Source organism: Acipenser ruthenus, chromosome 26, assembly GCF_902713425.1.
Source record: "Acipenser ruthenus chromosome 26, fAciRut3.2 maternal haplotype, whole genome shotgun sequence".
NCBI lineage: Eukaryota > Metazoa > Chordata > Actinopteri > Acipenseriformes > Acipenseridae > Acipenser > Acipenser ruthenus.
The window spans coordinates 7,475,766-7,488,538 of record NC_081214.1 but is presented as its reverse complement, the minus strand read 5'-3'; the positions used below and the strand labels follow the sequence as shown (position 1 = coordinate 7,488,538).

At 43.9% G+C, this 12,773-nt stretch overlaps 1 protein-coding gene across 4 annotated transcripts in view; it reads right to left on the bottom strand.

Moving 5' to 3' along the window:
- The window catches only part of LOC117430619 (syntaxin-1A-like), a 104,807-nt gene that overhangs the window by 10,075 nt on the left and 81,959 nt on the right, over positions 1-12,773 (bottom strand). For all 4 annotated transcript variants that reach the window (XM_059001410.1, XM_059001408.1, XM_059001409.1 and 1 more), the window contains exons 7-8: positions 6,509-6,582; positions 3,898-4,035 (exon numbers count right to left, since the gene is read on the bottom strand). In XM_059001410.1, coding sequence (XP_058857393.1) covers positions 3,898-4,035; positions 6,509-6,582 — 212 coding nt within the window. The remainder of the gene's footprint in view (positions 1-3,897; positions 4,036-6,508; positions 6,583-12,773) is intronic.

Sequence of the window (12,773 nt, the reverse complement as noted above, 5' to 3'; positions counted from 1 at the left end):
GCTATTCCATCCAAAACTGTGGGCATGTGAGGCGGGGGAGCATAGCAGTGTTGCACACGCTTCAGGGCACAAGGTTTCCCCTATGGGCTCTGTGCACAGCGCGACGCTGATATGCTTCCCTGCCTCACATCACAAAACCTTTTCAGAAGCAATGCGTGCTGAAATAGCTTGTAATGATCTAAGCAGAAACAGCGACACAGAACACACAATAAAACATGAAATATTCAGAGAGTGTAGTGGATACTCTTTTTAACTCCTAATAAGACCTCAGTTGCACTGACTGCTTGAGACAGAGAGAAACAGTGAAGGAGAAATAGAGTGAGAGAGATAGCAAGTAAGAGACAGAGAAAGGGAGGGGGAGAGAGATAGAAAGAAAGAGACAGAGAGAGAGAAAGGGAGAGCGAGAGATAGCATGTAAGACTTAAAGAGAGAGAGAGAGAGAGAGAGAGAGATAGAGAGAGAGAGAGAGAGAGAGAGAGAGAGAGAGAGAGCAGCACTATACCACCTGCAGCAACTGCCTGCTTTACCAGTGATTAACACTTCTCCCTCTCTGTCTCCCTCCAAGACGCTGAAATTAGCAGGCTAAAGGGAACGCAGTGTTCCAAAGGCTGGGGTCTGTAATTGGGATTACTCATAAATACACCCTGGGAGTGTGCCAGCTCTGTCGTTTCTGCGCTCTGCTTTCCGGGGAGTGCTGTCTTGTGACAGATATTGCACAGCAGCACACTGTCTGCCACTGGTCTGGCAGCATGGTACTGCAATACATTCCCAGTGTGTCTACAGCATAGTTCATTCCATTGTGAAACCATTGATATGTCACAATATGAATACGTCTCCATTGTAGTGCCATTCTATCAATGGCTGGTATCAGTGTAATTGCCCTTGTGATATCAATGCCCCTTTAAGGGTCACTGCATTGAAGAAGGGATTGGCAAACAGATAATCAAATAAAGCAACAAAGTTTGTCAGAGGATTTTCCATAGTTTCACTGTCTTTAAATGAACTGAATATAGTCAGCAACATTAACTTTTATTTTCAAGTGTGCCATTACCTTCCAAGTTGTAATCTGCTGCCCAAAATGCTTTTCCAGTTTCTGCATTAATGATATGGTATGGCACTGCTTTGTCAAGGACACACAGCAAATGATGAGATGGAAGACGTTTCTTTTCAATGTGACACACACTGGGTCCTGTTCACAAAGTCACAATTCTTTTCAAGGCTGTTTCGATCAATTCAATAGAAGTGTTCTAAAGGGTGGGTGACTTTCTTCACAAGCGTCTAACTTTGATATTTTTTTCTTTGATATAATTGATTTGTCATGGCAGCACTACCCTTAAGTTTCCCACAGGAAAATCCCTGCAAGTGTAATAAAGCACAGTGAAAGCATGATAAAGCATAGGCAAGCCTTGTAAAGCACAGTGAAAGCACGATAAAGCATGATAAAGCATAGGCAAGCCTTGTAAGCACAGTGAAAGCATGATAAAGCATGATAAAGCATGATACTATGGTAAATGCATTGTATAAACACTGGAAAGGTTTGGGATAAATGGACAATTACTGTTCAAATTGACAGTGGTAAACTTCCATAAGGGTAGCTACCTTGCTACCATACCATCCTGTGAATACATGGAGGTCTAGCGCACAGAAACACACACGCACAAACACACACATGCAACAGCATGCAGAAGGAAAGCTCACAAAGCAAAGCAGTGTTAGTAAAGTGAGACTGGGTTACCTTGTGTGAACCAGGCCGTCTTCAACAGGGGAGCAGCAGAGAGCTTACGAAGCTTTACAAGGTTAGGGGGAGAGAGAAAGAGACAGAGGCAGAGGAAGCAGCATGGGCATAGACCCAGTCTGTAAGTTATTCATATTATTGGATAATTACAGAACCTCAACCAATTTCTGGCTAGACTAATTTCATTAGTACATTAGTATTTCATTTTTGTAAAAACAAAAACACAATCATATTGGATTAGGTACAAACATTATAATTACGATCTTTATTTACTCATGCTTTTAACAAATGTGTACATTCAATCACCATCAAAATGAGCTCTAGGGGGAACACATGCAAACTAGGAAACCATTCAGACACACCTGTGAATTTACCCGTTTAGCAACAATCATACGTTTATTTTCCTTTCACAAAAAATGGTGCTAAATTGCAGTTTGGTGTAAAGACCTTGGTGAAGTGAGTGTTCTGTATTACCTCGAGGAGCACCTGTGTTTTCTAATTTCTCTCTCAACGGGCTAAACGAGGTCACAACACTGCACACCTCCATTTGAAACCACAACGAAACTGACAGGGTTACAGTCATAGCAGCTCCAAAGAACCCCCCTTCCACCAGTTCCAGACTTGCTACATTTTTAATGTAAAGTCTGTGTGTGCGCCCAGCCAGCCGTGGAGATGGAGGAGGCAGCGTGTTCCAGTGTGTCTCGACAAGATAGCTGCCACCCCCGATTGCCCTCTGCTGATTTCAGGATTGCCAATTACTGGAGAGACAGACGGCTTCAATTCCCCTTGCAGGGAGGGATCTTCATCGATTGCTGGCGCTGGGATAGCTCATAGTGAGCACAATGCACTGCAATGTAATGTACTGCAATATACTGCAATATACTGCAATATAAGGCAATGCACTGCAATGTAATGCACTGCAATATACTGCAATATACTGCAATGCACTGCAATATAAGGCAATGCACTGCAATGTAATGTACTGCAGTGCACTGCCCCTCACTCTCCCAGCCAGACCGCCCTGATAGCTTTTGTATGTTTGCTGGAGAGGTACAGTAAGCTGATCCTCCATGTCTTCAAACACTCAATCGTACATTCCAGTGTAAAACCAAAGTATTGGCACCTTACACTTAATATAAGATCATTCAAGATAACATGTTAAGGGGGTCCCCGAGTGGCTCCTCCAGTTAAAGCGCTGCCGTTGGGAGCGCAGGGTGAGTCACACAGCTTGGACGCCGCTGGTTCATATCCAGGCTGTGCAAAGAAGCTGAACTTTGCTGGGGACTCCGAAGGGGGCATCACATTGGCTCTGACACTCCCGGGGTGGGGGATGGGAAACCAGCAGGGATTCCTTCTCCTCATCGTGCAACAGCGAACCCTACTGGCCAGACACAGAACACATTCAGAGTGGATAAGAGGCAGGGCTGGTCTGTGTTCTCCGGGATCGGCAACCCGCCCACCTCTGCTCTGGATTGATCAGTGTAAAAGTGATTCTGACTTTAGGCTTGTAAGATCGGAGGACACTCACACGCCCTCAGAACGTCTGTGCTGTGTGGGGACTCGCTGCGGTGAGGAGAAAAAACATAATTGGACATTCCAAATTGGGGGAAAATAAATAAAACTAATAATTGGTCACTAAATAAAAAAATAAAAAAACATGTTAAATACAAGCATTTAGTGAATATTAGCCACTAATTAATACGACAAAGACCAAAATATACAATTTCTGATATTTTAACAATCTTTACAAAAATAAAAAAGCACTTAAGCAATTTTAAATATTAATTTTTTTTTATCAAAATTAAATTAGTGGCTAATGTTCACTAAATGAACATGTTTTCTTGAATTATCTTATATTAAGTGTAGGGTACCAATGCTGTTTTATGCCCGTAGGAGGTAAAAGTACCCCTTGCCCCCTCTGCTTTACATGTTTAGTTTGTTGGCAGTAAGATTTTCTGCTTTCTTTCTGCTTCTGGTGCACAGTATGTAGTAAAATCAGTACTGGGTGAAACTGGCTGTACATATGCTTTCTATGAGTGTAATCAAAATTGATTTTCAGTGTGGTTCAGCTCCAAGTGAGATAGGGACTATATGAGTTGTCCTGTAACCAGCCCTGGCAGTGCAGGAAGCCCCTCCCCAGGTTCCCAGAGTCCTGCTCTCACCTGGCTCTCCACCAGCATGGCCATGTCCACAAACATGTCATGCAGCTCGCGGATGCTGTTCTCCAGCTTGATGATCTCGGTGTGCCGCGTCTCGATCTCGTTCATCGCCTGCTTTGTGATGTTCGAGTCCATGATGATCTGGGGGGAGGAGAAAGGGAGGGTCAGAGGGCGTAGCCACACACAGTACAGGCACAGTGGCATGGGTTCAGAGAGTTTGAGGAGCTAAATGAGAAAAACACGCCGTGTAATAGAAATCTATAATATACTGTGTACAACCCTGGATTTGAATGTTTAAGTCTGATATTCTTTAACATACAGCCATGGCCAACAGTTTTGCATTACCTAGCATTTTAGGACTGAGACATCATTTAAAAAAAAAAAATTATATGAACATAATTTTTATGTTTTATTTAACATCTTGTAATCAAAGAAACTACAAAATTATATTGCAAAAGTCTACCGGAAGCCATAATAGTACTGTTGTGCAGTATTTCATGTTTGATTTTGAAATGTCACATTTTTTATTTTTTGTCAGTTTTTCGTTAAGTATATGGAAAACTACAAAGCGGTATATAATTCAATATGTTAAAGTAACATTATTCAGCAGGTTTCGACTTTATGAAGCAAAATGAGTCAATTCAATAGGGTGATGCAAAACTTTTGGCCATAAGTAGAAAGAAAAGAAAGACAGGTGATAAAACGTCCCACAGTGGAATGCTTTTGGAAACAATGTCTTTTCTTGCTTGATATGTGTGACAGCAGAGTGCACAGCTCGTCTGCAGACCTGAGCTCTGACTCAACGGGCCAGGTCTGTTTGCTGAGAAATCGATCAAACAGCCAGACTTCCTCTCTCAAACCATCTTTTCACAATGACACTGTCTGCCCTGACAGACAGGTGAAGCTGAGACCATTATATATAGAATATGGTCTAGGGTGCTGCATTATAAAAGCTGACCCATATTATATATTGTTTTAGAATATATTGCAAAACGAGAATGATTAAAAAGTACAGCTAATGTTAATGTGACATCATTTCTATCTGGTACAAGCTATCTGATATAAAGATATTTCCGATGGCTGTATCACATAAATAGCAGGGTCTGCTGTGTATTAAATAGAAATATTGTAAGACTAGCTCTCAGAGAGGGACAGGACCTTTTCCCAAACCACAGACACTTTTACAGCAACTTAACCAAATGTCTGGAAAGACTGAGCTGGAAGCACTAGAATTATATAATAAATAATTAATGGTATGTTAGAGCTAACAGTAAAAAAAGATCACCATGACCTACATCTACTGTACTTACATTTAAAAATGTATGGACAGATTTTGGACACAGACAGACAGACACCTCCTTATGTCTCCAGATTTTGACACTCCCAATAACTATGCAAAACTGTAAAGTGTGACGTAGATATGGGAGTCACCAGGGTTCTGTATCCCCAGCAGTCAGGATGATGAATGTAGGGCAGGAGAAAAGCAAATAGCAACTTATTGAACAGACTGGCAGCGACCGGTACAGCTTTCATGGTACTGTACAACACCTGGGTATCTCTGCTGCTTCCACAAAGGGCTGTGCTCTCCAGACTGCCCCTCTCTAGCTGTAATTGAGGCTGCCTGTCTTATTGCAGGTGAGCTCTGTTTAGTTTCCCTGCAGGCTCTGTGTGGAGTTCAGGAGCCCCATGCTGTCTGGTGTGTTGCATGAATATCAGAGTGGCTCTGCTCAGGCTCTGTGTGGAGTTCAGGAGCCCCATGCTGTCTGGTGTGTTGCATGAATATCAGAGTGGCTCTGCTCAGGCTCTGCGTGGAGTTCTGGAGCCCCGTGCTGTCGGATGTGTTGCATGAATATCAGAGTGGCTCTGCTCAGGCTCTGTGTGGAGTTCAGGAGCCTCGTGCTGTCGGGTGTGTTGCATGAATATCAGAGTGGCTCTGCTCAGGCTCTGTGTGGAGTTCAGGAGCCCCATGCTGTCTGGTGTGTTGCATGAATATCAGAGTGGCTCTGCTCAGGCTCTGTGTGGAGTTCAGGAGCCTCGTGCTGTCGGATGTGTTGCATGAATATCAGAGTGGCTCTGCTCAGGCTCTGTGTGGAGTTCAGGAGCCTCGTGCTGTCGGGTGTGTTGCATGAATATCAGAGTGGCTCTGCTCAGGCTCTGTGTGGAGTTCAGGAGCCTTGTGCTGTCGGGTGTGTTGCATGAATATCAGAGTGGCTCTGCTCAGGCTCTGCGTGGAGTTCAGGAGCCCCGTGCTGTCGGGTGTGTTGTATGAATATCAGAGTGGCTCTGCTCACTCATTTTTGGCCATAGCTGTAGGGACAAATAGTGTGCTATGAAGGGACGAGCCTCAATAAGTCAAACTGCCTCTTGTCTTTCCCACACTTTTCATCTGATCTTGTTCTGCTTTTAGGCTTCCCTGCACTCTCTGGTGTAGGTGGGTTTCCCTACAGTTGCCAGCCTGAGGGTTAGGTTCATTGTACACTTTCAATGCTCACTCCACTGCCCTTGCTTGAAGCAGACACAACAGGCACGTGAACTTGAATCAAAGAGATGGAGGGAGGAGGGGTGACAGCGAGAGCGGAGGCGTCCTCCAGGATGTGAAGGTGCTGGTACTCACCCCGGAGGTGAAGATGGCAGGGTTATCGCTCTCCAGCATGCTCTCCAGCTCCTCATTGGTCGTGTTTCTGCCGGCTGAAACAACAGGAGCAGCTCGGGTCACGCACACAGACTTCACTCAAGGACACATTTATCAAGGCCTTCACACCAAGAGGCAATTTGCACTACATTCTCAAAGCTATTTACACCAAATCACCATTAGCACTGCTGCTTTTAAAGAGGAACAGAAACATGAATTACAATTCTAATAAGAATAAAAAACAACGCAAGGTTTATTTGAGGTTCAGTGGCTTCATTGGGTGCAGTTGTCCTTGTGCTAATCAGCTCCTGAGGGGCTCTGCTACGCTCCTCTCAGGGTAGAGCCACTGAGCACTTTCCAGACATGGGTCCCACTGTTACCCCAGAGGCCACCCCCTCTCAGTGATGGCTGAGGGAGAGAAGACACATTTCCACTTTCCCTTTAGAAGCTATGAAGCTATGAAGATTATCAGCTCAATAAACTGGGAACCGGTGTTTATGTTAATAAAGCTTTTGGATTTTAAAGCACTCCTTCACAATAATGGTTGTGTTAACTTGCAGACGGCTGCAATTGTCTTAGATGTACCCCTACATACTGACTCGTGTGGCTACGCTCAGTTATTTTATTACTGTATGCATATTTTTTCACCCAAAACTGCCCAGCACTTTCTCTAACCACCGAGCTACTCAAACCTATAGTGCTGCTTTAGCTACAAAGTTTGGCACACAAAGGTAATCCGATTAAATAAAATACCACTTAGACTGTATTCAATACTTTTGTAATACTCTCATTTGGACACCTCAGATTGGTTTGCAGTGAGAGTCCTTTGGGAGAACTCAGCATCAGAACATTGAAACTCTGCACCGACACCTCGGCAATTAACCTACAAATGAGTTCCTGCAGGGTGCGAATATAATTGATCGCAGAGGACGCTTGTATTCAGACTTCATCATTGTGTGCAGCCCGGTGGTGTTATTAAAAGTCATGTAGTAAAACAGGTCTGATAAAGAAATAACATGAGCACGCTTCAATGGTTTTCCACACTCAGCTTTCACAGCTTATCAACACAGACCTGGGTGATGATACTCAACTACTCAACTCAAACATCCAGTGGGATTTTGTAGTGGTCTAGCTTTAAATGTTTCTTTTATTATAATTATTTTTTGGAGGCAAGGCTCTAGCTAAACTTTATTTAAATTAAAAAACCAAAAGCAAAGGACCTTGCTTACAGTATCTGAAATCTCTGGATAACCAGAGTTAAAGAATTCAAAGACAAGCAAAGGAGTGAAAGACCTTCCACATAAGGACACGGGGAGATCAGGAATGATGTTGCTCGTGCTAATGAGATAACGCATGTTAACAGCTTTGGACCGCACTCCTATATGCAGAGAACCCAAATATCTTCAGCACAGTAATGATATAAGGAAATGCATTTGAAAGCCTTGGTTAGAACTCTTCTTAAAGGCAGTGTCCTCATTTTCCACTTCCCTTCATGGAAATACCCCTACGTTTAAGTTAAGTGTCTCTGTTTAAAGCATGAAAATAAATGTTATCTAGGAGTAAACATTTATCATTACAGTAAGTGAGATTATAGCATCCTTTTTTGATCTTACTAAATTAACTAAGTCATGCCTTATCTTTACAGCAGTGTGGAAAATTGGACCTGGTGTCTTCTCTTGTAAACTGCTGTGCCCAGGCTTCATTTACTGGGATCAAACACAATCCTGGCTTGCCCAGTCTCATGAAGTTACTAAAAAAGGGCCGGTATGGGCTCTGATGGGATGATGCGCTGATGTGCGTTGACAGCTGGTGATCTCTGTCTTGATTTAACAACTGACAGGAGCGCAATGAAAAAAACAGTCCCTGATGAAATGTTCACCCAGGATGCGCAGATACATGTCCTTGCGCTCATTTGACAGCCTCTAATTAAGGCTCAAGGAAGGCGGGAGGGAGGGAGGAAGGCGGATGAAGAGGCCGGGAGAATCAGGGAGAGAGAGAGAGAGAGTCACAGCAGCCCGGGCCTGACTGTGAATAATAGAGAGGAGAGCCACAGAACCAGCAGACTCCTGATTGAATTCATGAGGTGCATACTGATGGCGCCCGTCAGTGACATTTGGAGAGCCCTGATGTGAGTGCATGTGAAGGCTGCTGAGCTTCTGCAGGTATTAAATCAGGTCCGCGCTGCAGCACACAGCTTTTTGAAACACCTTGATGTTATATAATGTTATATACTGTATGCATGTGCCCTACAATCGAATCCCAGCCCATAAATAAAGCACTCGATGATACGTCAAATGTGTCGTCACATTCAGTAACTTTGACTTCTCCAAGCGCTGCAGTGGCCTGTCATCAACCAACAAGAAAATAAAACCCAAGGAAGAACAGCCTTTGACATAGCCTTCGTGAAGAGACACACAGGTACCTACAACAAGGCACTGCAGGCTACTTGGGACTATTATTTTCTTGTTGTTTTACTTTTATTGGTAACACTGTCTCTAATTACTGTGTATTTACATAGTAGTTACTTAGTAAATACATTTGTATTTACACAATTATAATGATATTATGCATAGTTTAAATGTACTTAATGTATAATTTTTTTGCATGATATAACCCTAACCCTAACCCTTTTCTGATACAATTGTGTACTTACACATATCGTGCAAAACGATTCACACATTAAGTACATTGAAACTATGCATTATAACATTGTAATTATGTGCAAGTAAATATGTAAGTAAATAGTTTCCTATATTATAAAAAAACAAAACAAATGGAGCTGCTGTGATTATATTTTCCATCTCGGGTTTTGGGTGATTTAATAATAACCTAGAAATTCACTGCAGCCCATCTCTATATAATACAGCAGGATCCACACTACATAGGGTTAAGCTACTTGTGTTAGCTACACCTGTGCTTTTTTACCACCTGTATCATAAACCTACCTTACCTCTCAAACCAACACGGTGCCTCCCTATCCCCCAGCATGCTGATACTTAATAGATTGGCTGTTAAAAAGATCTGCCCACCTCCACGATATCCCCAGGGGCGTTTATGCATCCCCATCGGAGGTTAGAAAAGCAAATTAAAGTGAAAGCAAGTGGTTGATGTAGAGAAGGAGGATGCTGGGGCTGGAGAGAGCTGTTATTATAGAGCGTGCATTATTAATACAGCAGTGCAGTTTGAGGCTGCATTCTCATCATCACAAGGGCCCTGGGAGTATCCACAGCCAGTGGCTCTTTCCCTTTCTGCTGCACAATAAATGTTTACCATCTCCCAGGACATCAGCAATCGATTTACTTGCTTTAATGCTTCTCGCTCGCATGCGAATGAACTACCCTGTACGAGGATTATAAATCTCACACATTCGGAGCCTTCCAGGCACTTTCTCTAACCACTGAGCTACTCAATCACTAGGGCTCTATTTTTTTGACAGGCTAAATAAGTTATTCTAATAAACAGTCAATCAGTTATATATTTAACGCATATTATTATTTTCATTTTGTAACTTGAAAGGTTGTTCTTTTTCACTGGAACAAATAAAAATCCTCCTGATACTGTATCGTAATGAATCTTCAGTAATTTGTGCAGTCTTGAATATGGAAGGTCCTACCAACCAAGCGTCTACATAGTCTGTCAGATCTGCTATTTGTTCCCTGTGATCAAAACTCACCTGCAGCAGGGAGATGCAGTTTTATACATTACAGAACATATACCTGGGATTCAATTTTACGTGAGCAATTAATCATTCCTAGAGCCTTTTCACACAAAAGTGTGTGCTTCATGTTGCAGGCATTTCTGTTTCTTTTTATTTTGATCAGACCACTTCAAACCTAGCCGAGTCTTTAACTGGTCTTTGGCTAGCTTCTGATTTAGCCAGCTCCAAGACATTCAAAATACAACCAGATTTACTCCAAACAACTGCCATTGGCAGTCTTGGGGGTTGCCATGGAGACTGCTGAATTAGTATTGGCTGCTGCAAACTCTTTTAAGCTCACCTGAGCAATTCATTACAGTATTTATTACATTATTTTACTGAATAAAAAAGCATTTTCAGAATTTACATATTGTGCAGGAGAGTGTCCTGGGGGCTGTAAACAATGGAATGGAAGGGGAATATTAAATTAGGCTCCTGTTTCACAATTAGGTCAGTCGCTGCATGTGGCTGTATAATCTGAGTGGGAACATGAGCTGTTAAAGGACTAGCACTCTGGATCTATACTGAACGTGCTGGGGACCCACAGGGGGCTGTCACCCTGCTCTACAGAGAGTGCTGGGGACACACAGGGGCTGTCTCTCTGCTCTACAGGGGCAGTGCTGGGGACACACAGGGCTGTCTCTCTGCTCTATAGGGGCAGTGCTGGGGACACACAGGGGCTGTCTCTCTGCTCTATAGAGAGTGTGCTGGACACACAGGGGCTGTCTCAGTACCTTATAGAGAGTGCTGGGGACACACAGGGGCTGTCTCTCTGCTCTACAGAGAGTGCTGGGGACACACAGGGTCTGTCTCTCTGCTCTACAGAGAGTGCTGGGGACACACAGGGGCTGTCTCTCTGCTCTACAGGGGCATTGCTGGGGACACACAGGGGCTGTCTCTCTGCTCTATAGAGACAGTGCTGGACACACAGGGGCTGTCTCAGTACCCCATCGAGAGTGCTGGGGACACACAGGGGCTGTCTCTCTGCTCTACAGAGAGTGCTGGGGACACACAGGGGCTGTCTCTCTGCTCTACAGAGAGTGCTGGGGACACACAGGGGCTGTCTCTCTGGTCTACAGGGGCAGTGCTGGGGACACACAGGGGCTGTCTCTCTGCTCTATAGGGGCAGTGCTGGGGACACACAGGGAGATGTATCTCTGCTCTATAGAGACAGTGCTGGACACACAGGGGCTGTCTCAGTACCCTATAGAGAGTGCTGGGGACACACAGGGCCTGTCTCCCTACTCTATATAAAGTGCTGGGGACACACAGGGGCTGTCTCCCTACTCTATAGAAAGTGCTGGGGACACACAGGGGCTGTCTCTCTGCTCTACAGAGAGTGCTGGGGACACGCAGGGGCTGTCTCTCTGCTCTACAGAGAGTGCTGGGGACACACAGGGGCTGTCTCTCTGCTCTATACAGACAGTGCTGGGGACACACAGGGAGATGTCTCTCTGCTCTGTAGAGACAGTGCTGGACACACAGGGGCTGTCTTTCTACTCTATAGAAAGTGCTGGGGACACACAGGGAGATGTCTCTCTGCTCTATAGGGGCAGTGCTGGACACACAGGGGCTGTCTTAAATTTGCAATTTAAATTCCACGAGCGTGTAAATCCTACCTCTCGACGTACTGTAATATAGCTTTATATCTTTTTAAATCTCGCAAGCGTGTTACAATCCTCCAATAGAAATGTAGCACTTTGCTGCCACTCAGCAGTTCGGGTGGGTGTAAAGTATTCAGAACGAATCAATCATAGATACAAGTCAGGAAGGAGGGACACTGCCCAGCTGCACTGGGAAAGGGGTCAAGTCAACGTGCACTGAGTAACCATTTCCAGTGTTTCCCCGGTGTTTATTGGATATACACCGATTTCATTTTTAACACCGAAAATCAGAAGTCCTAAATATATCTTGGTGTTCATTAAAGATGCTGAGTTGGCAGCCCTGCTGTGGGAGCACAGACGACGGCAATGTGAGCTCATTCTGCCCGGATTGGAGGGACCTGTCCTTTCTCAAGTCAAAGTCAATGGTACTGCAGATTACAAATATGAAGTCTGTATCTCAAATGGTATTTCACATGTAGAAGATTTACTGCGTAATAGCAGGATGTTAAATTGCAGTTCTGAAATGCAATGATGTACCAACTCTACATACCCCCCTCTCCTCCAAATTAAATATGTGATTAAAACAATTTATTGGAAAAGTTTGGATAGCTCTCGTTCGCCCTGGGAGTTCAAGTTAAAACTCTATAAGGGTCAATAAAACTCTTGCCTTGCAAATTCTCAAAACAGGCGTTCAGTTGCCCTTCGCCTGTAAATGGGGGCTGCACTTCCCTTAGTGGATCCATCCAGCAAAAACATTGATCACATAAAATCAAACCATAAAATCATGGTACCGTACATACAGCGGTAGCAGAAAGTGAATAAAAAACTAAAATAAATACATTTGCTTACAGAAACACAGACATGTCAAAGCGGCTGTCTATCAGTGGCTAAGGCTCCTGAGCTGTCCAATGCAATGTGTGAGAGTGAGAGCCTGTCAGATGAATTT